Source organism: Camelus ferus, chromosome 11 (assembly GCF_009834535.1).
Source record: "Camelus ferus isolate YT-003-E chromosome 11, BCGSAC_Cfer_1.0, whole genome shotgun sequence".
Classification (NCBI taxonomy): domain Eukaryota; kingdom Metazoa; phylum Chordata; class Mammalia; order Artiodactyla; family Camelidae; genus Camelus; species Camelus ferus.
Window position 1 is genome coordinate 51,071,218 of NC_045706.1, and position 27,656 is coordinate 51,098,873.

Below are 27,656 nucleotides of genomic sequence, written 5' to 3' on the forward strand. Positions count from 1 at the left end.
GCCATCAGCCTTCCTTCGAGCGCTGGCTAGAGGAGAGGGGGGAAGGGCCCCCCAGCCGTCTCCCCCCGCCCCCCAGCCCCTCTGCCATCCGGCTGCACCGCCCAAGAAAGCACTCTGAACGCAGCTCAGAGCTCTCCAGTTCCTAGCAGGCCGGGAGAGGGCATCTTGAGGGGCAGCTTCCCCCTCCAGCCCGCGTCTGACATCCCCACTCCCACCCAAGGATGCCGCCGCTGTGCCCTGTCCGCAGTCGCTGAATGTCACTGCTCCCTCTTCCTCCTGAGGCATCCCCCACCCCAAAACTGCCGCGATCGCCCGAGGGTACAAGGCCCGGGCAGAGGACGAAGTTTGGGGCCCACAGCGGCGGGAGGGGGGCGCGTTGGCGAGGACCGCACCTCTCAGTCCCAGCCCTGGCGGGCACACTCCCCGCCCCAAACGGCCCAGGCGTCCCCATCCTCCCGCGGACACCGGCATCCCCGCCCTCCCCCGAGGGCGGCAAGCGGAGCCCCCCAGGGCGGAGGCAGGTACCCCCGGGGCGGGGACTGGGGCGGGCGGGGTCCAGGCTGCGCCCCCGGCCGGGCCGGGCGGGCTAGCTGGCGGCGCGGGGGGAGCGGGGCTGGGCGGCGCTGCCTCGGGCTCTGTGCGCTGCAGCCCGGAGCCGAGGAGGAGGAGGCGGAGGAGGAGAAGGAGGCGGCGGCGGTGGGTCCCGGGCGGGGGGAGCGCGGCGCTGCGGACCCGGGCGGCTGGCAAAGGACGAGGCGGAGGCTGAGGAAGGCAGCGGGGAGACCCAGGCTGCAGCAACAAAGGGCAGCAAGCGATTGGCCGGGCTGCAGGCGAGGTTAGCCGGGGACCGGGGTGGCTGGAGACAGCGGCGAAAGGTGCACGTGCTTGCAGACACGGGCGAGTGTGGAGCCGGGGGGTGCACGCCCGGCGGGTAGGGGCTTGCTCCCCGTCGGCGTGGGATGGCGAAGAGGCTGCAGCGACATCGTTCTGCTTGCACCCGGCCTGGGGCTTGCAGGGTAGGGGTGCGTGGGGGGTAAGGATGCGAGCCAGGGGGCGGGCGAGTAGTCGCCCGGGACAGGACGGGAGAGGGTGGAGGAGGGGGCGGGATGGAACGCTCCGGGCGGCGCGCCCGTCCGCGAGCTCCACCGCAGGAGCTGGCGACTGAGAACCTCGAATTTTAACTTCGCGTGCCCGCCCGCGCGCGCCCGCCCGCGCCCACCCCTAAATCCTGCGGCCGCCGCCAGCGATCAGCTCTCACACAAACTTTAGCTGCGGGCTAGGGGGTTTGGGGTTGAGTGGGGGAGGGGAGAGGGAAAAAGCCCTCTGATTGGCGTTGTCTACAGCCAATAAGGCCAAGCACCTCTCTTGGGAGTAGACCCAATCCTTTCTAAAGGTAGAGGGGGCGGGTAGGTGGAAGTAGAGGTGGCGCTGTGTCTGGGAGAGAGAAAAAGGGGTGGACCAATGGGTGCCCAGAAGAGGCGGGCCTAGCGGTCTGTTGATTGGTACTGGCAGTGGACCCTCCCCCGAGGTGGTGCCGGAGGGGGGGGATGATGGGTCGAGGGGTGTGTCTATGAGGAGACGAGATGACCGGCAGGATCCTGCCCCAATGGGCTGCAGAGTACTTAGTGTGTGTGTGACGGACAGAGCCGTAGGCCAACGGGTGGCCCTAAGTATCTGCGGTCTCGTCCAATGGAGCAGTGCCGGGGCGGGGCCGCGGCTCGGGTTTAATGAGACTCCATTGGGCTGTAATCAGTGTCATGTCGGATTCATGTCAACGACAACAACAGGGGGACACAAAATGGCGGCGGCTTAGCTCCTACCCCTGGCGGCGGCGGCAGCGGTGGCGGAGGCGACGGCACCTCCTCCAGGCGGCAGCCGCGGCTTCTTTCTCTGGTAGCAGCAGCGCCCCCGGCAGGCGCGGTGGCGGTGGCGCGCGGCCAGGTCTGTCACCCACCCCGCGCGTTCCCAGGGGGAGGAGACTGGGCGGGAGGGGGCGGGAGGGGGGGGATCGGGGGCTTGTGACGCCCCTCCCACAGGCCTCCGCGCGAGGGTCACCGCGGGGCCGCTCGGGGTCAGGCTGCCCCTGAGCGTGACGGTAGGGGGCGGGGGAAAGGGGAGGAGGGACAGGCCCCGCCCCTCAACAGGGCCTCCAGGGCAAGGGGCGGGGCTCGAGGGTGGAGGGGCGGGGCGATATAAAGGTTGGGGCGGGGCTCGGGTGGTCGGAAGGCGGGGGTTTGGAGGGGTTTTCTGAGTGGGAATGGCCTGATAGGAACAGTTGGGGGGCCAGTGAGTGTCTAGGAAGGACTAGTGAGGGGGTGGATGGGAGGGGATACAGGAGGTGTGCAAGCAGGTGCAGAGGGAGAGTAGGGAGAGGTACAAAATTGGAGATGTGGAAGGGGGACCGAGGGGCTGATGAAATGATGCCCAAGGGTGAGATTGCAGTTATCGGGGGGCAGAGTAAGAATGGGTTTGGGTGTGGTGAATGTGGAGTAGAGTTGAGAATGCAGTGCAGAGTAGATACTGAATTGGGGCAAGATACTGGGGAAATGGAAGAACACTTACTGTAGTGGGAAGGAAGTATCTGGATGAATGGGCATATTGGAATAGAAAGGAAGTTTGCTAGCTTTGGGGTATATGAAGCATTAAAAACACATGGAAGGATGCGATGGATATAGTCGGGAGAGTCTGAAAAATAAGACAGCAAAGCATTGTAACTGACTGTACTTCAATTAAAAAAAATCAGACAGCAGAGCAGACTTAAATGTGAGGGGAGGCTACCTAGAACTTGCAAAATACATCTAGCAGAAAATTTCATGAGGTTGGGAGATTCAGGGAGTAGGAAAAAGTGACAGGTGTGAATAGAGAGGGGTGGAGCTGGGCAGTAGGTCTGGATGAATGTGATTTGTTGGACTGCACCAGAAGTGAGGATGGGCAAAGAAAGGTGTTAGTTTGGGAGACAGGGTTGCTTGATAGGTTGGATTTTGGGGGTGTAACTTGAGCTGGAGTCAGGAATGGGGGAACAGTGTGTCTGTCTCAGGGAGAAGCTCGATGTACTACCTTGGGAAAGGGCATTGTGTGTTTTTTAATTTGTAAGTACTTCGGTCTGGGTGGAGTGCAGGGAATGGTGGGAGACAAGAGGCAAAGGCACAGGAGGGGCTAGATTACAAATGTGGGAAAGAGGAAAAGAGAACCAGTGAACTGAGTCTGGGGTGGAGATATCAGGAAATTCAAGGTAAAAAGTATATGAAGAATCCATATATGGACAGGAGGTGGGAATAGCAAGTGGGAATTAGTTATGCTGGGATAGTGTTAGTTTTGTGGTGCTCCAAGAAAGGCATCTTTTTGTTCTGTATGACTTTGAGTAAAGTACTGTCTTGTGTACTCTAGATTTTCTGGGATAGCCCTGAAATAAAACACCCCATTCTTTTCTTGTTCATAAATTCTACACAGATTTATCAAAATTAATTCGGCCAATTTTTTCCATGTTTTTAAGAAGGAAAGGATAATATTGCAAGTTTCAATAAAGGATAAGACTCTTACCTGAGAACTTCTATTTTGGGTTGAAGTGATGTGAAGGAAGGTGAAGTGATGGTTTAAAAAAAGAAAGAAAGAAGGAAAAGATAGAGGCAGAGGAAGGAGGAACTTAGGGGGATGACTGGTGACTGGCTGGTGGTGCTGACATGGTCAGTTGAAGTTCTGCCTACCAGCCAAACTCAGGCCTCTGAGTAGAGTGGATGTCCGGTCATTGCTGTTATACCAGATGTTTATCTCTCACGCTGCTTGTGAAGATAAGGTGGAAACTGTCTGATGGGAGGCATGACGTGAGTGAAAGGTAAAATAGGGTGAGTACTGGAAGTTGAGGAAGTTCGATAAATAAAGTCCTTCAGAAACTTTCATGGACTTTCGAATACTGGTTAGAAGACAACTTAACCAACTGACCTGACTTTATTAATTGCCAGGATTCTCAGCTGGTGACTTTTCAGTCTCTTAGATAGTTCTCTACCCAGTACTTTCAGTTTTCTTGTATACAGATGCCTGTGCTTTTATAAAGTGAGAGAAAAGGAATTGTTTTATGAAAGCAGGGATGTGTGAGCTATAGTGATGAGTCTTTGCTTGTAAAGTGGTAAATGATGCATGGATGGAAAAGCGGGATATTTCTTCTCTGTGATGCTTTAGTTTGCATTTCCAGAGCACCTTTAAGCACCTTTTCATAGGATGCCCGCAATCTTGTACAATTTTTGTATCATTGGTTTCACTGTTGCTGGATATTTGAGTTGTTTCTGGTTTGCGGAAACTGTGAACTAAGCTGCTGTGACTGTTCCTGTCCCTGTCATCTGGTGCACATGTGCACAGGTCTCTCTAAGCTGTACTCCTGGGAATGGAATTGCTGGGTCATAGGCAGGGTGACTGTTTATGCCGGCTTTTGCCTGTTGTCCCTGTGTAATTAGTAATATAACACCTTTACTTCTCAGAAGTGTCTGGATTTGGATGATGAGTTGTAAGGTTGCCCTAGTCACAGGGTTCTTGTCTTCAACTTTACCAGGTACCAGTCGGACTGTTTTCCAAAGCGATGTACCAGGTTACACTCCCTCCACTGATATATGAGAGTTCCCGGGGCTTCTTGTCCTCACCAACTTGACTCAGTCTTGGTAGTTTTTCAAATTAGCCAAACTGGTAAACCTTGTATTTACCTGATTAGTAATCAGATTGAACAGCTTTTCGTGTATTTATTGGCTATTTGGATTTCCTCATTTGTAAAGTTCCTGTTCAAGTCTGGCACCCCCCTCCTCTTTTTTTTTTAATTGAACCTTGTGTCTTTTATTGCTATTTAGAAGTTCTTTATTTCTTCTGGATACAAATTCTTTGTCCTGGGTGTATGTTGCACATGGCTTCTTCCATTCTCTGGCTTGCCTTATCACTCTCTTTATGATGTCTTTTAATGACCCAGAAGTTCTTACTTTTAATGGAGTCAAATTTATTGGCCTTTTCTTTATGGGTAGTGCTTTTTGTGTCTTCAGACTTTTTCCTACTCTTTGGTTAAGTAGATAATCTCCTATGCAGCATTACCTTCTAAAAGCTTTACTAACCTTAAAAGATGTATGATTATGAGTAAAATACACTCTTCTTGACACCATCCTCACCATTACAAATCTATTTTTGCTTTTCTTCACTTTCTTCTGTTCTCTGTCTTGCATTTTTACTTGTCTGCAACTATAACTAAGAGCCAGGTGCTGACTTCCCTGTCTCTTAGGAGAAAATGGTCATATAGACAGAAGTTCAGCCAGATTAGATTTTACAGGCCTTCAGCTGACTGTACTGCCCTTTTTCCTTTTATGAGCTAGCATTTTATTGTGTTCCTGCTCTGTGTCTGCCCCCATCCTCGGTTCTTTCATATTTGTTATCTCTTTTATTCCTCTACAATTCTGCAAAACAGGGACGTATTCTCATCTTTACAGACAAGAAAACTGAGACTTAACTTGATTCAGTAACATGTCCAATATCCCACAGCTCAGGTAGCTGGCAGAGTGGGGACTTGACCCCTGAACTCTCTAGATCCATCTCATCATAGCACATCTCCTTGTTGAATAAGATTTCAAGAGCCTATTTGATAAGATCCAAACCCAATGAGAATAACTTTCTTACTTCTAATGTAACATGTCCTACTTAAAGCACACATAGAGAAAACTGTTGTGAAACTGGATGAAACTATTGACCTCTCTGTGTATGTTAAAGTAAGTAAAGTTAGAGTAGCAAGTGGACCTTAAGATGTCTTTGGATGGGCAGTAGAGGTTCTGTAAGCAAATGTTTGTAGGTACATGTGTTCATTTTTAAAAATAGATCTGTAATTTTCTTGAGATTCTCAGAGGGCAACCCTGATTTGTTTTAAGGCTCTACTGGATATTCTGTTTGGAGACATTTGTGATAAAGTTAATGCAGAATTCTGAAGTGATCAGAATAATCTTTTAAAAATTCAGGTGTCATTTTAAAAATTAATATGTCACATCTTTGTCATTAAAACCCAGCTAAAGCTAATTTGAAATTAGGAAGAAATCTAGGGTTGAATAGGCATTTTTAAATGCCAAAAAAAGACACTCTAAATATAGTTGATTATTTCTTAAGTAAAAATGCTTAGTTATAATATCATCATTACTAATCAGTGTGCCCTGGCTCCAAAGGCCTGATGACTTCAAATGACTTTTTGTCTTGTCTCTAAAATCCTATTTTACAAGAGATCAAATTTCCTGTAAGGTTCCTAACAGTGTGATTAAAGTTTAGAGACTGAAAGTATTGAGCACTTAAATGCAGGGATGACTGTGCAAATGTAATTCATGGGCTTCACCAGGAGATTTGGGATATGTCTGTACTAATTTATGATGATGATGTTGAAACTAATCTTTGCTAGGGATTATTGAAGCCATAATAGTTTATTGATGGTTCAGTTATTGTTTGTTGAAGCAGATTTACACAATTATAGTTTAATGACATAACAAGGATATTGTCAACTAGGAGAGCATGACATGAAAAATTAAACTTCCAATTAATATAATATGTATTAGTTGAAATGATAATTTTCATGGTGATTTAGCCTCTTAGAAATCCTTGGAAAACATTATTAGCTTATGAATTGAAAACTCTCTATGTTAATGAGTAGTGAGAAAGAACTTAGTATTATTCTGAGAAGATGGGGAATTAAATATTCAGTTCAGCTAACATTTATTGAGTGCCTACTCTGGGCTTGCTGCTGAGTTAGGCTCGTAAATATAAGTTGAACAAGATCGATGTTTGGATGGATGAATTACTGGTTGCTTTTGTTTGTTGCTTCAGTCATCCTTCCCTCCAACCTATATCGGATGGATGCTTTTGCCAGGGTTATTCAGACACTCAACAATTTGTGTGTGTGTGTGTGTGTGTGCGCGTGCACACGCGTGCATGCTTGTACTCCACTATCCCTTTTTGTGTCACTACTCCTGCGGTGGCTTTCTATTGCTTCATCTGTCATGTTCATATGCCTCAGCCTGGCTTTTGTCACAGCCAACCTTATTTCTTATTCCTCTTCAACACATCCTGCTCCAGGCACGCCCATGGACTTGGTGTCCCTTTTGTCTAACAGCCCAGTCTTAGCTCTGTGCCTTCTCCTCAGTTTTCTTCATTCACTGATGCATTCATTTAACAAGTAGGCATTGAACCCCTCTTGTGCTCAAGCTGTGGTCCTGGGAAGTCTTGGGGCATACAAAGATGAATCAAACATGAATCCAGTTCTCAAGAATTTTTCATTCTAGTAGGGGACATGATGAGGTCACTTCACATGTAAGCAAAATACAAAGTAGAAAATTAATGCCAAAGTGGTAAGAAAGCTAAAAGCTTCCTGTTAGAGTGATGTAAGGGCTTCTGAGAAGGTGTCAGTTTGCACTGGGCTATGAAGGATTTGAATTTGGGTGGAGAGACCAGACAGTTGTCCAAGTTCTGCTCTGTCTTTCAAGGTCCAGTTTAAGACATCCATCCAAGGGGTGTTCTACGCATCCACATTCAGCAAGGCATAGTCACTGTTTCCAGACTTTTTCCCTTCTGTAATCAGAGGAACCCTTTCTTTGAAGTGAATCTTGTGGAATAGCCTCTATAAATAGGACAGTTAAGGTAGAGATGTTTTGTGTGGTGCAAGGGATTATGATGGCCCTAGTGTTTAACCCACAAGGGGTACCTGCAGGCGGTGCTGATACCCGAGGCACTTTCTCACAAGAGATCCAAGGAGTGTAGTTTGAAAGCCAAAGAAGAGACAGGAAGGAGTTTAGGTTTTAGCATCTGAAATGAAATCTCTCATGACTTAGTGGTCTCAGGTCTTGACAAAGTCAGGTCTCAGTTTTCCTTTCACAAAATGGGGGCAACAGCGCTACCTTACAGAGTTGTTTTAAGGTTTACTGGTAATCTACCTGGCCCACAATAGGTGTCAGACAGTGGTTGCTATTACTATGGTTTACTGCTTTATTTCTTTTTTTAAAAAGTAATTAGGGGAGAGGAGGGTATAGCTTAGTGGTAGAGTGCATGCCTAGCATGCACAAGGTCCTGGGTTCAATCCCCAGTGCCTCCATTAAATAAATAAATAAACCTAACTACCTCCCCCCACAAAGTAAAATAATAAATAATAAAAATAATAATTTGAGGTAAAATTCACTTAACATAAAACTAACTATTTTAAACTGAACAATTCAGTGACATTTAGTACATTCACAGTGTTGCGTGACCACAAAACATTTTCATCATTCCAAAATAAAATCCCTTACCTACTAAGCAGTTTCTCTTCACCACCTCCCTCTCCCTGCCCAGGCCCCCCTCCCTATCTGTGTTGTTGATGGCTTTATCTGTTCTGGATGTTTTATATAAATGGGATTATATGACATGTGACTTTTTATTTTAATTGAAGGATGGTCAGTTTACAATGTTGTGTTAATTTCTGGTGTACAGCAACATGTAACCTTTGGTCTGGCTTCTTTCATAGCATGTTTTTTGAGATTCATCCGTGTTGTAGCATGTATCACTACTTCATTTCTGTGTATGACTAGATAATATTCCAGTGTATGGGTAGACTACATTTTGTTAATCCATTCCTCTGTTGATGACCTGTTTCCATTTTTGGCTGTTGTGCATAGTGCTGTCCTGAACATGTGCGTACGTGTACTTATTTGAGTACCTGTTTTTCAGTTCTTTGGGGTATATAACTAGAAGTGGAATTATAGAGTCATACAGTAATTCTATGTTTAACTTTTTGAGGAACCACCAAACACTGCTTAATTGTTCTTCATCCCCATAGCATCTCCCATAGGGCTTCACTCACAGAAACAGATCTCACGAGATAGTTGTTGGTTGTCTTTGATTAGCATTTATAACCTCTCCTCCCAATTCACATGTTTTGGGCCTCGAGGATTAATTTTAGGGGAAATAGATGCACGCAGGACTTGAAAGTTAACAAACATCACCATATGGATGATGTCTGATGTTGTCAGACAGCAGATACTTGTTCACCGAGGATGCTGTTTTGAGCAGATGTGCCAATAGTCTGTGCTGGGTGGTTACGGAAGAGAAGTTGTTCAGGTCCCTTCCAGTAAGCGGTGTATGTTCTGTTTCAGAAAATATTGTTGAGATTTGTGGATCCTCACTCAATTACATAATAAGCTATGAAAAAATCCAGGAGCCTGTAAAAGTGAGAGAGCTAAAAATAACTTAGCAAATGAAACTCAGGATGACAAAAGAGTAAACTCTATTATTAATCTTTATTTTTTTCTACCACTGTTTTTGGCTCATCCATAATCTCATGACTCAAGTGTTATGACATTGATTTTGAAACAACACACAGCTTTAGTAAAAGCTTGGAGGAGGCTTCACATAATATTTATGATCCAGGATATTTTGCCTTTTCCTATGCTGACATGAGTATTTCTGAATAGTGTTGATATTTATATAATACTAATGAAGCCAAAGCTCAGTGTTGGACTAAGCATTTCTCTAGATCTGTTTAGAATAGTTTGTAATGAATGATGTAAATAGTGTTTTATTATAAGACTGTATGATACAACCATATAATTTACTGATGTTATTTTGTAGTTAAAAATAAAATGATTGAAAACCTTAGAAAATAGAATAATTTAATTTTGATGTAGTATCCGAGTCCTCAGAATTAATTTGGAATGATTCATTCTTATTTTGATAGCCTTTTAGTCTAACTTTCAAGTTTTTATAGAAAAAAATGAAAAGAGAATAATGATTTTTAGGGTTGTACTTGTGATAGAATATCCTATCTACATATGAAACAAATCCTAGTGCTCTGAAAAAGAGACGTGGTGTGGGTAATTCTGAATCAGGGGGAAAAAAAGCATTTATTATTTGACTTTTGAATGAATTATGCAGTTTTTTTCCTGTAGATTTGTCTTTCTAGTTAGATACTGCTTAGGCTAAAGTTAAATTGATTTTCAATCTATTCTTTTAGTATGCCAATTTACAGGGGACCAGTGAGATGCCAGAAACAAACCAGCCTAAGATTAAAAAATTTGCAGTGGATAATATACAAAGTGGATAATATACATGTGTTTAGTTGTGAATTGGCTGCAGATAAGAGACTTCTGATTTTGTTCCTCTCCTAGGTGTGTGTGTGTGTGTGTGTGTAGCATTGATTTGGTTTGTAGCAAAGAGCTCCTGAGTTACATCTGCTTCTGCCTAATTAACTCTGTTGGTTGGTGTCAGATGAGAGCTAATTGTGAGATTAAATTGAGGAGTGGGGTGTGTGTCTGTGGCTGGGGGAGGGGAGAAGGAGGCTCTAAGGTTGCTTGGTTGTTTTGTGTAATATCAAAGTGCAGTTATTCACAGTGATGTTTTACATTGATTTTTTTTTTTTCTTGCCTTTGGAGTAAAAATGATCACTACTGCCCTGAAATGTGACTTGTGCCAACACATACTCACCATTGTGGAAACTGGTACATCCTTCTCTTAGGTGTGGTTATTGGCCATATCTTGATAGTTCAGTCAGTACCTAGATGCCTGGTGACCTTTGGGACACATAGTGACTGTTGCCTGGGAAAGTTAATATTGACCTTTAAACGACGTTTGGCTCTTTCCTGCCCTGGCCAAAATATTATTTCTGCCTGGCTATTTGAGTAATAGGTTTTTTTTTTGTTTGTTTTTTTTTTTTTTTTTGGATGTTGGGATTCTCTTTTGGACTCTTTCACAGATCTAATTTTTAAAAATTGAAGAAGAGGTCTGTCCTTAGAAGAGTGAAATTTACTTCTTTAGGCACTTGCTTTGGGGCTTCATTTCCTGTCCTGAATTCCATGTTCTTAAATACCCTTTACTGGTATGAAAGAGCTAATATATCACCAAATGCAGTGTACCAGTAAACTCATTGCAGCTGTTTGGATTGAATAGTTGTAGAGATCCGTAGATGGTTACTGAACTTAAGGGATGTCCTTATGCCCAAATTAACATTTACTTTTTTTTCTTTTGGCAGGTTTGCCTGAAGATCTGGACAATCTTCTTTTTCGTCATGGACTGTTAAAACACTTGGCGTTCCAATTCTGGTATTTTTCCTTGTTTTATTATATTTTTAAGATTTAAAATGTCAGTCTTATTGAAATGTGTTGGTAATGGATATGAACAGTTCTTTTGATTGTGGGTAAGCGTTGTGGTAATAGCTTGTCATGTATTTTGAGTATTTATTAGTTACAAAATGCATTTTGTTTTAATGTGTGTTCATTTGCTTGTGTAACCAAAATGCCTGAAAGCAACTTTGCAATATTGGATACTTTTCTGTCACCTCTTGTCCTGCTTCCTGCAGTTGTATTTTGTGCAATCAAATTATATTAGTTGATTCATTCTGAATAAATGATGAAAGATGAAATAATTACTTGGACATGGTGAAATGTCTTCTAATGAAATTTTGCCCTGAACCATTTTAGTTTGGAAAGATCAGCTTCCTGTTCTAAACTTACTAAAGCAGAATGATTCCTGTGTTCTGTTGGTGAAAGTGGTTGCACTATGAAAGCCAATGATTTCATTCCTAAACACACTGTGTTCCAAGTCTAACATTTTTGTCGATGATTTATATAACACAAAGGGGAGTGCTTATTAAATTTGTAGGTGACATAGATGACAGAATCAAGATGCAAAACAATTTTTAGCAAGTTGGAGGATAGACTCAAACTACCAAGATGAACTTGAACTATAATAAATTTAAAATCCCAGCATTTAAATTTGCACAAGGAAAGGAATGGAAGGACTCAGCTAGACAGCATTTTTGAAAGAATATCTGGGATTTTTAGTTGGACTGTGTGCTTGGCATGAGCCAGTTGTATGGCAGGGCTGTTAAGAAAGTTCATGTAACCTTGGGTTGTGTTTGTAATTAGATAATGCCTAGACTGCCAGATTTTAAGATGGACATTAGCCAAGCTAATAAACAACCAAGAGAAGGAGGTGTGTGGAAACCATGTGATATGTGGGAATGTTAAGGAACTAGGACATGAGTGGTCTAAGGTGGGGCTGGAGGTAGAATGGGGTTTCATTGTAGTGGTTTCCAAAAGATACTTGTTTTCAAATATTTGAAGGCCTGGCATATTAAAGAATTAGTAAGAATTTCTTGATTATTGCAGGGGAACTAGAACTGGTGGGTAGAAGTTGTAGGAAGGCAGCTTTTGGCTCCTGTGAACAAGAAATATATTACAGTTAGAGCTGTCCAACAGTGGATGAGCTGCCTGAAGAAGTGACAAATTCTCCACCACTGGAAGTATTTTAAGACTTTCTGGCCCATCTGTTGGGGATATTGAACAAGGGATCTTTTACTCTTTAACTGCAGGTTGGACTGGATGACCTCTAAGTCCCTTCGGCCCCCAATTTCTAAATCTGAAGGGAAGAAAATGGAGTGAACCTACAGTTTACTTCAAAAAGGACAGTCCTTTTTAAACTGCCTCTTTCTAGCTGGCTGAAAAAGTATAGTTCAATGGCCAGTTGTTTTTCAGCAACAGAATCTTTGAGAGCAGATATTAATTTCTTCAGTGTATCTGGCTAAAGTTTTGAGGAAAGAGATTTTCCTCTTTCAGTCACGTTAAGTGTGAATAAACAACCAGAGCTAACTTTAATTTTATATTTTATGGGATTTTTCAGAGTGTGTAGACATTGTATTGGATGGAAGTGTTGATGGCGACTATATGTTGAATATTAGATACTGTGTTTGCTAAATTCTCTTAACAGTCCTGTGCGGCATATATTATTATTGCCCTGCAGGTGAAGTGACTGAAACTTAAGTCACTTACCCAGGGTTTCTCCTCTGGGCATTGGTAGAGCTGGCATTTGTACCATTAATCTGATTGCAAAGGCAGAACTGGCTAGAGCAGGCAGTTGTGGCTCTGGGGACGGCAGCGCTGACAGATTTTAGAATAATGGTGTCTGAGCCTTAAGTCTGCTACTGACTGTGACCTTGAATGATTTCCATCTTCCCCTGAGCCTCAGTTTACTCCTGGAGTCGTCCTGCAGATTATGTCAAAAGTTATATGTGAGCACACTCTGTAAACTTTATGAAAAAGAGTTAAGATGTGGATGTTGTCAGTGAAGAGCAAGATTAGAGCCGAGATCTGACCCAACTCCCAGGCCGAGGGACCTTCTCATGGTGTTCTTTGCAGGTGTACTGAATACCAGATTGGAGACCCAGGGGGTTTTTGTGTACACCAGGAGTTTCCCAGAGAGCAAGACCACTGTCTACCTGGTATCAGATGTGTACGAACCTTGCTTGTACTGAGCAGTTTCATGAACTAAGTGGGTACTAACATATCTAGAGCACTACTTTATTAGGAAGGTGAGGGGTTATGTTACTGCATTAGTTTCAATTTTCTAACCTGTGGGTTAGAGAGTGTCACAGACCCTCTTCAAAGGGATGGGAGAATGTGATTCCATAGAAGTGGCTAGGTGGGAGATTTTCTTCCATATGAAACTTGGGAAATAGAATGTCTAGCTGAAATGGAAGAATCAGGATTATTGCTCTTTTTTTTTTTTTAAGTTTAAGATTTCTTGAAGTAAGCTTAATGTGTTTCCATCAGATTTTTTTGCTTCATTTACTTATTCTGTGATATTTTGGTTTTATGTTTATGGAAGATATATGTCTTGAACTGCTTTCATGTAATTTTATTAATTTCAGTAAAGGTTATTCATTAAATATATAACTTAGATGTGATCTCTTAAATGTCCCATAAGTGACTCATATAAATAATAAGTGAAAAATCCTAAAAAAAGTTCCTTCTCAGACTGTGACCCAATTTCTGGTTGGAAAATATAGCCCCTGTGGCTTTGTTACATAATACCTGCCTGTCATTACTTCTGTGGTCATTTTGCATCTGAAAAAGTATTACAAAAGAGTCTTTTAATTTATTTTTGGGAGTTCCATTATTGAATTTTTTCCCCCTTTTTATCCTTTAAGGTCTTGATTTCCTAGTTAAAGATGTTCATCATCCGAATGCAGTCTGTCCTGTTGGTCAAATAAGACAACTATCAACATTGCCTCTTTGTCCTCTTTTTAATCTCTAAAGGATGGATGTTTGCTAGATATCTCTTAACATGGTCTGGAACACCCTGCCCATTTGTTGAATTGTAAATGACTTTTAAATGTGCAAGTTCTGTTAAATACAAGGAGAACCTCTATGGGTAACTTTTGTATTGAAGAAGTCATTTGTCAACCATGGTAAAACTTGCAAACCCACTTTATACAGAGTGGATTCTTGAAGCTATACAGAAAATAAAAAAGCAAAAGCAAAGGCCCTCTGAAGAGAGAATCTGCCATGCAGTCAGCACTTCCCATGGGTTGGATAAGAAGACAGTCTCTGAACAGCTGGAGCTCAGTGTTCAGGATGGCTCCGTTCTCAAAGTCACCAACAAAGGCCTTGCCTCCTATAAGGACCCAGACAACCCTGGGCGCTTTTCATCAGTTAAACCAGGCACTTTTCCGAAGTCAACCAAGGGGTCTAGAGGATCATGTAATGATCTTCGCAACGTGGATTGGAATAAACTTTTAAGGAGAGCAATTGAAGGACTGGAGGAGCCAAATGGCTCCTCCCTGAAGAACATAGAGAAGTATCTCAGAAGTCAAAGCGATCTCACAGGCACCACCACCAACCCAGCCTTTCAGCAGCGGCTGCGGCTGGGGGCCAAACGCGCAGTGAACAATGGGAGGTTACTGAAGGACGGACCGCAGTACAGGGTCAACTATGGAGGCTCAGATGGCAAAGGGGCTCCCAAGTACCCCAGTGCTTTCCCATCCTCGCTTCCACCTGTCAGCCTTCTACCCCACGAGAAAGACCAGGTAAGTGAAGGGAGAATGTCAGTACATTATAAATATTGCCCATTTGACTTGCACAGTTTCAGTTAAATTTTATGTGAACTTAAGTTCTGAGTAAAGTTTGATAAACTCAAATGTTTTATCTCAGAGCAGGCTTTTATAATTTAAAAGGTGTATGTTGTTTTACAATATAAATTGTTCTGTATTGTTTTACAGTGTACAGAGGGCTTTCTCATTGGTTGACTATGAATTTAATGTGATGGCAGTGGTTTTTTAAAATGTATTTTTATTTATTTAATTTTAATTGAAGTATAGTTGATAGTGATTTGTTTTTTAAACTAATTGGTGAGTGCCTGAAGGACTAGGATAGATAACTTTAATCCTTCCTCAAGGCAGGATCACATATATTTCAAAAAAATCCAAGAGAGATCATTGTATATTTTTCTCTTTTTAAAATTATTATTTATATATGTTTTTAGCTTTATGAGGTATAATTGATATATTTTTCTCTTTATTATGTCAGAGAAGAAGAATCTGTAGACTAATTATTTTAATACTGCTAGTCTGTGCTTACTGTTTTAATATGTGACCCAAACCCTGTCTGCTTCACTTTAAAGTCATTTGTTATTGTTCACTTCTCAGTGAGTGAAAATGAATGTTTATTTTGTCTCATTGTGTATCTTTTCTTACACTCTGGTTTCTCTGTTATTTCTAAAGTGTTCATACATAAATGGCAGATTTCTCCTTAAGTTTATTGCTACAATTTTAAGTCTTTGGTTAAGTAGAATTTTCCTTTGTTTCATTTCAAAGTTATTGAAATTACCACCCAGACTAAAACCAAAGTAGAACAACAGCAAATTGTTCATAGTGATTTAGGCCCTCCTGTTTGGGGGCCTGTTGTGTATCTTCTAGGTGAGTGGATGCCCTGATACCAGTTATCTTTACGTCTTGTAAACCATTAACCACTGTAGGTAGAAGCGGTGGTTGTTGGATGTGTTAACTACATTTTCAGAAGTGATGGAAACACCACGGTAGGAAAAACTGTGCTCCTGGTGCCTTGTTTTTTCTCTTTGGTTACGGCTAGGCCCTGAGGCAGACCCTGCTCCCCTCAGGGCATTAAGCTGCTGGAGGCCCAGCTCTGCACACTGGGTCAGACCAGGTGATTTGCCTTTCTGTGGCCTGATCTAAACTCTAGCATTTATTTCTTAACCGTATGTTTATTTTATTAGTTTTCCTCAACATTTATTTTATCCTTTGGTGGTGTTTGTGTTTATGTAACCAACCCCCAGTGCTTTGTAAGAGAATGTGGGCATAAAGAAAAAACTAAGTAAACCTAGGAAATTTTCTTTTTAATAACATTTGTTTCAAGAAAATACAGCAAGTGACTTAAATCCGAATTCCTGTGTCTAACACAGCCACATTAAGCACTTCTGTTTCTCATTAAATATTTTTATAAAAGCTTATATCATGAGGAAAGCTTGTATCATGCTTTAAGGGTATATAGAGCCATTTCTTGATGGATTTGGATATCTTTGTTTTTAAAGTAAATACATTACTCTAAGATATACCAAGGTTTTATAATTATCAGGTACACAGACTAATTCAGTCAGCTTTAGGCAATTTAATAGCATGTTTCAATAATTTTGTGATCCAGGGGGCTATCTTAACTTGTGACAGAGGAATCACTACAGATATTCCACAGTCCCTTTTCTGTCCTTCCCTTTAACCTTGCCCATTATGTCTTGCCACCCATATAATATTTTCTTCATACAGCATCTGTATAGAACTATTTTTAGCCTGAAGGAGAACTCATGTCTGAAAGTGTTTAGATTTGGAAAGAGTAATTTATTGCTTAATGGGCACTTGCTACTGATCTTTTTATGATGATCTTTAAATTGTCCAGTTAGCATCATCATCTTATAACAAGGAAAGCTGAGAAAAATGTGTCCTAGAATTTTCATTTGAAATTTGGGGATCAGTTTTGTTGAATGATCATAATCTAAGTCTTAAAAAAGATTAAAAAAAATCAGATTAAGTCAGTTTGGCCACAATGTATTATATTGTTTGTATTGTATCTTACAATAGCACTTCTCCTTGAAAAATGTAATAAAAGCTACATCAGAATGTTATATTGCCCTTTGAGATTACAAGGAGTAAGTAGTTTAAAGCCATATACATTTTCTAAGTCAATAAAATAGAAATTCTGGGTCCATGAATGAGTTTGGGGTAGGTGGGCTATGCTGAAATAGAACAGTTGTTTGTATCCACATGTTTTTCTAGGGTCAGGGTCTATAGTTTTAAAAAACTTTTTTAAAGGAATCTAAAGTGTCAAATAGCCAATGTGAATATTTTTGTATTGTGGAAAATATTTTGAGTTTTTCCTACTAAAACCATGTATGTACGCTAATTGCTAGCTTTTGATCAAAAGCCCTTGCTTCAGCCCATGAACTTGGATCTTCATGTAAATTGGCTGACTATAGCTTCATGTATATAGGACTTGTTCTAATGTATTTGAAAGGCAGATGATCCCTGTTCTTGATGTGCTAGAAGTCTGTGGAATTTGCATTGTGGGAGGACATTTGTGATATAAATGGCCACTCTACAGAGATGAAGTCATTCAGTTGCAGTTCAGTCAACTAATGTCTTTCAAAGAAGCTGTTATTCTAGGTACTTTTGTTGAGCGGTTTCATGTAACTGTAAAAAAGAAAACAAAATAGTAAAAATACTAACATTTCTTAAGTGTTAAATGCTGGCCCTATTCCAAGTGCTTTACTACATTTATTGTCTCCTTATCACAGTAACTGTGAGGGCTTTCACAGATGAAAAACTGAGGCTCAAAGCCTAAGCATTTTATCCAAGGTCACTTACAGAGCTGGTGAGCGGTGAAGCCAAGACTCTTAATGAGACAGTCTGATTCCAGACCTCCATACCGCTGGGCTGTATACTGGTCAACAGTGGTGACTTTTCATTAACAGTTAAAGTATCTTTTCCAGTTCCTCAGATGCTTAGGAGCAGTTTCCCCCCAATAAATAGATTTCTGGCATTTCAAGTTTGGTAGTTGCAATAAGCTTATTACAGTTGTTAAAGCAGATACTACTTATAATATTAGCAATATGGGAAAGCAGTAGGGAAAGTAGTAAATCTGTGTCTAATTAGATTTAACATCATCATCATTCCTATGCATGACTGCCAGGAGGGGAATACAATGCAAGTTAAAATAGAAGGGCTCCTTCCTTTCTGAAATGTAATTGCACATCTTCTGATAGTCTAGAATTCAAATTGGATATTACCATACTGGCTCCTTAGCATAAGTTCTTTGTATTTATTTAAGAAAGCTCTCTTTGGTGAGGTGATACGGAAATGAATTAAACCATTGAAGATAAAACTTTATCTTTGACTTGGCTAGGGAACTCCTAAAGGATAGTATTAGTGTTTCTCATTAAAAGTGGTAAAGCTCAGTTAGGTCAGATTATGAGGACTTTGGAAAGTCAAATATTCTAAGAGAGACTTCTTTTATCGCTACAGATTTTGTAGCATTAAGATTCCATTTGAACATCTGGGCATTAGCATTTTTGTAAAATCAGTTTGGTTCAATTTTAAACAGATTTTTTGGTATTTCACTTCATTGGGAATATCTTCCTAAAATCTGTTGTCAAATCTTGGTATGTTTCTAGTGCAGCATATAATAAGGGAATTCTCATTCTAGGCAGCTGTCGTTAGTGATCCTTCTAGTATCAGGTAGGGCTTTTGATTTTTTTTTTCTTGAAGAAACGAAATAACTTACAAAAACTTTCAAACATAATTACCACAGCAGTGATCCTATCAATAAGAAAAAAAAAATAAAGATGAGTTTAAAAAAGAGGACAGATGATCAGAAATGGGGCTGAGAGACAAAACTATGTTAAAAGTCACTTTTCATGGTCTTGGCTTGTTCAGTTATTTATTCTGTTTGTCCTCCACCCCCTTTTAGGGAGATACTTTATTAGGGTTTTTGGCAGAGTTCTTAGTATGAAATATTTCCATAAATGGAAGATTAATGTACATCTTACATCAGGTTCTTGTGTTATGTCAATGCCATAAATTAAAAAACTTTTATTTTTAGATTTTCTTCTTTTCAGTTTTCCCCTTACCCTGGAGAGACCCTCCTCATCTCCCTGTGGGACTTTTCCAGTCACTCGTACTTTGTGAAGGACCATTTATACTAGTCCATATTGTTCTTTGATGTGGCAGTCTTCCAGAAGTCTCTCAGCCCTTGGGGAACTGTTCGTAGTCTCAGACGACAGTGGATCTTTTGATAGAAATGTGTGTATTTTTTGTCTGCTAGTTATAGAGTCCTCGTGTCCTCCTCCCTGTTGTCCTCCTCAGTTCTCCTTCGAGTTGGTGTCCTTTGTACTGCAGATGTCACATTGCTCAGTGCTCTGCTTTGTGCATTGAGCTGAAAGTTGGATGAAGCCCTCGATACCGCAGAATATACTCTTCCATGTAACCTGAATTTTGGAATTGGTATGGGTGAAAGCCAGTTTTAGAATGACTATAAAGTCGGGCAGAACCCCATTACAGAATGTGACGGACTGGGTGAATCCGATGCTTGCTGTTCCAGGGTCAGGGAAGGAAAAGGATTGTAGTTCTGTTGTTCCTATGACTAGGTTTCAGAACTAGCAGAGTATCTGAGGACGCCCTTTGTGAGCAGACGGTACCAGTTGTTGAGGCATTGCTGAGAGAACGTGGATTGTCTCAGACCAGTTAGTTGGGTCAAGGGAAGGATGAAATGAAGAGGAAGTGCGTCTTTCTCTCACTCTGTTGAGTGACAGCATGTTCCACTTGTGAGCTTTTATTGAGATGGGACTTGTCTAGACTTCGAATGAAATAGGTTTCAGGTAAAGTAGAAACATTATGTCAGAGGATTTTGGACTCTTAAAATGAGTCTTAAACATTCTTTTTAACCCTTTGGATCTTAGATGTGTTTGATGCGATAGCTGCCTTTTCCTGATCCTGACACGAATGATATGTAGGTCCGTCTATTTTCTGATTCCCTAGTGGTATTATCTTCCAAGCATTAAGGATGCTAAGGGTGTAGTTTCCAGACTAATTTTGGATATTTTCAGTAGCTTTCAGGAATTCACTGTGGTATTCCTTATACCTATTTGGATTTTAACGGCTACGTTTTTTACACTTTCAGTGCTAAGAAAAATCTATATTTTCTAGCTTTGAAGTTATTTAACAGATAAATGCTGCTTGCTGATTTATTCTGATCGTATCTTAGACAGCCAAGATTTTTCACTCATCCTTTCCCTTTATTTAATAAATAGTACATTTTAATGTTTCTCAGAGTGAAGGTCTGTAGTCTTTTTGTATATTTTATCTTTGTATATGGTAATGTAACAGTGATACACAAGGAAATGTGACTGTGTTGTCACCGCAACAGCAAATTTTGATTGTGAAATTCATGACTTTTTGCTTTGCTTATAAACTTAAATTTCCTTGGCCTGTATATTAAGCTACAGTAAATTTGATGAAACTGTTCATCTCTGGTTACACCAACTTTTCAAATGTGAATCCGCATCTTCTCGGTACTTGATCTCTCCAATCTATTAATGTTTCTAGCTACATAAACATCAGTTAGCTCAGTAAATTAAACTTCACCAATAAATCAGCCATGTCATCTGAGACACTTGAGTTAGCAGGCCTGTGAGGAGAATAGTTTTTTTGTGTTTTTTATTTTAGTTTATTTTTTTTTAGGGGGGAGTAATTTATTTTATTTATTTTTAGAGGAGGTACTGGGGATTGAACCCAGGACCTTGTTCATGCTAAGCATGTGCTCTACCACTTGAACTGTGGTACCCTCCCTCCCAAGAGTGTGTTTTTTGTTTGCGTGTGTGGATGCCCTTCTCTCGCTGACTGCAGGTTGTGATGGGGAGTTGAGACGTCTAAGGAAAGGAGGAACGGCAGTGCGGGTCGTGAGATGTGAAGCACTGTTACCCTGCTTATGCTTTCCCAGAGAAGCCTCCAGGAGTTGCAGACTGTATACTATTATTTTTCCTTTTATAAGTGAACCTTTTAATTAGCAGAATGCTAACACAGAGTATAACTTTCTGCTTTGTTTCGTGAAACATATTTTGAAAAATCTACAAAATGCACTATATGGACAGAGTTCTAGAGCAAATGATACTAGAGTTAAGCTGTGAGGCTGGTTTCTACAAAGCTACAAAATAAATACTAATCAGTGGTCTAAGCAAAATCCAGGAAGGATTTGTGTTAATTTGACAAGTGGGCTTAGAATTCTTTAGCCATTATTTTTTAGAAACCAGCTTTGTTCGTACATCCTTTCTCTAATTTGCTTCACTTTTGATCTTTGATAAAACCAGCTGCAATTTTGTTTCATTAACAAACTTAACTGGTTGACAGATGTTTGTTTTGGCTTGATTGTGTCCTTTCTATTAGAAACAGCATAAGCATACATAGAAACCATGCTGGGCCCTTTCCTGTCTGTAGCTAGACAGGAGTTTCAGAAGAGCAACTTAATTTTATTTACAAGTTCAATTTTTGTTCCTCTGTGCTATTATAGTAGGTATACAAACATTCCAGCTCTTGTTCCCCCTGTCAGGGAGGTCTTTTGTTCTTAATCCTCCATCTGTTAGTCCAGCACACCACCTCCCCCCACCTTTTTTTTTTCAGCATTGCAAAATCTTAGCATGCAGAAAAAGGTATTGCAGAATTGGTAATTGAGATATCAGTGACTCTTCCACAGTTCAAGGAAGGGTATGGGACTAGCCTAGTGAATTTAGATAATTTCTTCCATCTTCTTTGATGTCAGTAAGCTGCCATATGGAAAGCAATGAGGCCTACAGGAAGGAGGTGATCCTTGATCTGGGCTGCCTGTGAGACTGAAAGGCACGTGGGCTGGGAGCCAGAGGCCGCACTCGTAGTAGTTTCTGATGCAGCCAGTCCTGATTTTTGCCCGTGGTGTGCTGCCATGCTTGTGGCCATCTCAGATCATAAATGGGAATGATGAAGTTCAAGAAACAGAGTAAAGGTTATATGGGGTAAGAGAAACAATAGTAAGAGAAGCAAAGAACGCTTAAACTAAAATCCAGTGTTAAGAACATGAAATGATGATTCCTGTTTGATGTTTGATAAACTTGTTTTCCAAATTTTATTTTGATATCATGTAGCGGCCTTATATCAAATCCCAACCCTAGTTTTGGAGCCTTGCGATGTGAGTCAAGCAGCAGAACATACGATCTACTTGTGGAAGAGTGTGGGCAGTTTGAAGAATATGAGCCATTCCAGATAGAGCACTGGCAGGGTGTAAGGAGACTGGGGGAGGGAGGCCATGGAGGGGGCCAGGAAGACGCTTCCCCCTCAGCTTTGTAATTTATAAAATTGCAATAATGCAAAAGAGTTGCAAGAGTGGTCCAATAAGCACTGTTATTCTCTCTCTCCCGTGTGTGTGTGTGTGTGTGTGTGTGTGTGTGTGTGTGTGTGTGTGTGTGTGTGCGCGTGTGCTCACATACATACATACATTCATATTGTTTGGCTGAACTATTTGAAAACAATAGAAAACATTATGATAACAAATTATACTACTACTTAATTAAATATTAAGGAATATTCTCCTGTGTAACCACGATACTATTATCTCATGTAGGAAATTCGGCAGTGAAACAAGAGTATTATCTAATAGTCTGTATTTCTTCAGGTTGCCCCAAAATGTCATTTATAACTTTTGATTTTGAGCTAGGATCCGGTTAAGGATCCTGTATTGCCTTTGGTTGTTATATCTCCTTTAATAAAGAAGTTTTCCCTCTTTTTTTATTGCTCAGTGACATTTTTGAAGCATCTAGGCCAGTTGCTTTGTGGGATGTCCCACAGTTAATGTTTGTCTGATTACATCCTCATGATCAGATTCAGGGTAAGCATTTTTGGCAAGAGTACTGCATGGGTTGTGTTGTGTATTTCCTTTTTTGTCACATCAGGAGATACATCCTTTCAGGTTGTCTTGTTACTGGTAGTGCTTATTTGATTAGTTGTTGAAGGTGGTGTCTGCCAGATCTGTCTTTATAAAGGTACCTTTTCCCTTCTGTAGTTAATAAGTAATTCGTGCAGTGATGCTTTGAGACCATGTGAATATAACCTCCAATGTGTATTAGTTTTCATATTACTTTCTGTAACAAATTAACAGAAACTTAGTGACTAAAACAATACGTATTGATTGTCTTACAGTTCTGTAGGGTAGAAGTCCAACATGGGTCTCATTGGGTTAAGATCAAGGTGTTGCAAGGCTGTGTTCTTTTCTGGAGGCTCCAGGGGAGAATCTGTTTCTTCCCCTTTTCCAGCTTCTACAGGCTGCCTGCGTTTCTTGGCTCATGGCCCCCTCTCTCCACTTTCCAGGCCAGCAACATCCCATCTCTCCAACCATATTTCCGTAGTCACGTCTTTCTCTGACCACAGCCTGGGCAGCTTTTACAGGATTCATGTGGTTAGATTGGGGCTGCTTAGATAACCCAGGATAATCGCCTCATCTCAAAGTCCTTAATTTAATCAAGCTATAAAGATTATTTTGCCACTAAGGTGACAGGTTCACAGCTCCTTGGCATCAGGAAGTGGATATTTAGGGAGGCATTATTCTGCCTGCCATACAGTGGTTTCAGTATCCTCACCTAAATCAGTTTTTGCATTAGAGGTTGCAAATCTTTGAAGGTTTTGGGGCTATAATGTAATAACATGGTCTGAGTCTGCTTAGAAAGGAATGATCACAGCTGATGACAATTCTAGGTGGGACGGTACATCCTGAATCATTTCCGTGAGGGCAGGAACAAGGGGCTCCCCCCCACTTTCACCTAGTGTTTCTTTATTCCCAAGTCAAAGAACTGAAGGATGGATTTGGCAGTGTTATAGCTTGAGAGTTTTTAACAATAGGAGTTTGGATATCCAAAATGTTTTCTAACAAGTGCACTTAAAGTTGTAGAGGAGGGTCTTTCATTTAAATGCCCACAAAGTGCATGAAAATATGTAAGACAACTTAATAAGAGAGGTCTCTTGGTGACATTTTATGTCTATTATTTAAATTTAAATCCTCCATTAGAGAACTCTAAATAAGGCTGAAAAAGAAACTGACTTGTTTGGGGGGAAAAAAACAGTATCATGGTCACCATGTTATACCTCAGTAAAGTTGGGGAAAAAAGAAAAATATCCTGCAGGTGGATATATATTTTATTCCTTTAGTTCTTAATAAAAACTCAGAAAAAAAATCAAATCAAGATTCACAAAGTTGGTTAACCTCAAGAATTCTCCATTTACTTTCTTTTCGCAGTGTTTTAGTAGACTCTTCTGCAGTCACTGCAGTTAGTTAAAATGCTTTGGAAACACTGACTGTTCCAGTTGTTAAAGAATAACTGTTTAGTTATCAGCCTGTAAATGTGCTTCCTCGCACTGATAAAAAAAGATCATCTTTTCATCCAATGAGCTCTGACCTGTAAACCTCCCTTCCAACTAATCTCATTTTCCACCAGCTACTGAAATATAACAAGATGCCAACAATTACATCCTCAAAAGCATTTATACCAACCTACATAAAATCATCTCTTTATTGGAAAATTATGTAACATCTTGATTTCAATTTAGCATAACATGTTGGTTAGCAATAAATCTTGGTAGGGTATGAACACAAGCCTGCAGGCAGTTTGCAGAACATTGATTAGGGGCAAATTATGTGTTTTTTCTAGCTTCTAAAAATTTCAGAGCAAAATGAAATAAATAGTTATTATCAAGACCACCATTTTTTAGGTCGTTTTAAAATCTGACATAGTAAAACATCACCATGTATCTTGCACTAAGTACCTGGACTCTCCTGAAATCTGTGATTTATGCCTGTGACTATTTAAGTTCCCAGTTTTGTCTATGATGCACAACAAAAGCAGAAGAACATGGTTAAAACCCGTACTTGGGCCTTGTAAAGTATGCATAATTAACAGCTCGTATTAGATTTGAAGGCTTTACAGAAAACATGCAAGAGGATATTAATATTAAACACTTAGTGCTTACTGTGTACCAGGTAAAATACTAAGTATTTAATATATGCAAAGTAATTTTACATGAAACCTGAGAGATAAGTACTATTACTGATGGAATTTTACAGATGAAGAAGCAGGCCAGAGAAGGTACCTTACGCAAGGAGATCTTTCCCCTGCTCCTGACTTCTGACCTCTAAGATGGCTCCCAGTCTCTTTCTTTCGTAATTTCCTCTACCCACTGCCAGCACCTGAAGTATGTGAGCAGCTTGGTTCCTTAGCTCAGGGCAGCCTCACTGCAACACACCCCTCTTGCTGCTCTTCCCCTTCTGAGGGTAGATTTACATCGGAGGGTCTTTATATGCAAGGGATGTGTGTATATATGTATGTATTTATTTTTTTTTTACAAAAGGGATGTTCACCTCGGCACACTTGAAAATAAAGATCCTTGTGGCTCCCTTTATGACTGCTGAAAAAAAAAAAAGTGTTGTAGCTGGTTTTTCAACCCTGGCCCACAGGTTGGAGTACAACCACTTCACCACCTCCTTGGCCTCCCAGTTATCTGGATGGAATCAACACATACCTGCTGAATTCTTGTAACATATAAAGCTCTGTCCTGGGCACTATAAAAGTTACAAAATATAATAAGCTATATTCAAATTGGAATTAAAATTACCAGTTGAAACATACCAAGACACACAGCTATGTGATTCCTTCTCAAATGGCCAGTGGGGTGATCTCATTTTCTGAGTGACTGAAGTTTATTTTCTTTAGGAATGAGTAAATAACAGCTGACATTCACATATTGGTACTGTAAGTCAGACACCACTTAAAGTGCTTTAAATATAGTAACTTGCCTGTGAGGTAGTACCTCTTTTCTTTCTTACAAGGGAGGAGACTGAGGCCCCGGAGGTTAAAGGACTTACCCAGGGTCACATGGCTGTTGTGTAGGGAATGGAGGGAGGATTCAACCCCAGGCATTTTGGCTCCATAGTCTGTACACTGAACCATTATGCTCCACCACCTCTTATTTCCTTCACAAAGAGAAACTTCTTTTAAAGAAAAGGTATTGAAAAGACTAACACATTAAATTAAGTTCTTATAAACCTGGACCTCTCAGTGCCTTTTTAGTGTTTATAATAGGAGCCACTGAAAAGACTGTTAAAATTTGTAGTGTGACATCATTTAAGGTGGCTTTTCCCAAACAGTGCTCAGAGGTAGAAGGAAGCAGAACTCTAAGATGTTAGTGATGCTAATAATGTTCTGAGTTGTAAAGTCCATGAGAAGTTCTGGAATTTAACCTGCCTAGCCTGCAGTTTCCCAAGATGGTTTGGGCCCTCTCCTCTCCCTTTCTCCTCACTCCTCACAATAGCCATCCGTTTGTCTAGAAATCATTGCATTTGGTTAAACACAGTTTGGATAGTAATGATGTAAGTTTATACTGCTAATCCCTTTCCTCATTTCTCCCAAAATACACATCCCAAAGGAAATAATTGACTGATTGACTGTGGTGTTTGTACTTCAGAACAGAAAACCCAAAATCATCACATTCATGCCTTGTCTCTATTATGAATTAATGTAGTAGAACTGTTGATGATAATTCTTCAACTGTAGAGTAACATTTTAGAGTAGCAGGTGATTTTCGAGGTCACCAGGTTCAGGGGTTTTAAGCTGAGGTCCAAGGGCTCCTTTCAGGGGGTTGTGAATCCCTGAACTTTGTATACAGACTGTGGACTTATATATTTTTGAGTATTCTCCTGTTGTCTCTCACCTCTTCTCTTCTTCAACAGGTCATTTGATTTAGGCCAGTGGTTCCAAGACTTTGCGGCACGTTTGAATCATCTGAAGAGCTTTTTAAATTCTGATGACCAGATCACACCCTATACCTGTTAAGACAGAGTGTCAGGGTAGGAGGCAGGCATCAGAACTTTTTGCAGCTCTTTAGAGGATGCCAGTGAGCAGTGAAAGTTTGGGAATGAATCACTGCCCGAGGCTAACTTTCTTCCTTTATAGACGAGCAAACAGGTCTACTTTTGTGGTTGAGGAAACAGTCTAGATATGTTAATTGGGCAGGGAGCTTAGAGTTCATTCTAAAGGAGTCCTTGGAGGAAGAGGCTCTGGACCAGAATGCTTAAGTTCAAATCCTGACTTCTCCACTGGGCAAGTACAGTGTGTCTTGGTTTCCCCAGCTGGCTGATGGAGATAACAAAAGCACAGGCTGCTTAGGGGTGGTTTGCTCCAACCCCATTGCCTTGAGAAGCCAAGATGGCGGGCATTTCCTGGGCTGTGATCGGAAGGGCAGCTGAACAGAGGTCAGCGCTGCAGGAAGGGCGGTTGCCGCTGGCGCTCCCTGCCTGGCCATCCTGCACCCGAAGGAGAAGTGTAAATTGCTACCCTTCTCACCTTCCAGTGAAGACCTCCTCTCCCACTGGAGACTTGTTCTAGTCATCTAGGCCGCCAATTGCTAACATTCATGTTTCTTTGTTGTTTTCTCCCCAATTCTTGTTATTTAAATAATCAGAAAAAAAAGTATATTTTCAGAGTAACACATGCTTATTTTACAGACTTTGAAGAATACAGAAAAGTTCAGGAATGATACACTATGACCTCAAATTTCACTCCAGACACAACTACTGTTAAAAGTTTGTATTTTCTTTCTTCCAGTCTTTTTTCTCCTGCATGTGTGTATTTGTTCTGTTTAAATAAGGAGAAGGATATGTTAGCTATATAATCTTGTATCTTGCTTTCTATGTTTAAAATAGGTTGTGAGCCTTTCCCCATATTCTTGATGATTCTTTGAAGTGTGACTCTACAGAGGCTGGTAGTGTTTCTTACTTCTTTGT

At 41.0% G+C, this 27,656-nt stretch overlaps 1 protein-coding gene across 5 annotated transcripts in view; it reads left to right on the forward strand.

Annotated features, from left to right (window-relative positions):
* The first annotated feature begins 685 nt into the window (after window positions 1–685).
* The window catches only part of KAT6B (lysine acetyltransferase 6B), a 158,347-nt gene continuing 131,376 nt past the window's right edge, over window positions 686–27,656 (forward strand). The window contains exons 1-3 of one of the 5 annotated variants that reach the window (XM_032491570.1): window positions 686–835; window positions 10,994–11,063; window positions 13,949–14,827. In XM_032491570.1, the coding sequence (XP_032347461.1) occupies window positions 14,207–14,827 (621 nt within the window). In that variant the 5' untranslated portion in view covers window positions 686–835; window positions 10,994–11,063; window positions 13,949–14,206. Of the gene's footprint in view, window positions 836–1,665; window positions 1,942–2,347; window positions 3,843–10,993; window positions 11,064–13,948; window positions 14,828–27,656 lie in introns of those variants that run through there. The other 4 variants (XM_032491569.1, XM_032491571.1, XM_032491572.1 and 1 more) reach the window with 4 other exon arrangements.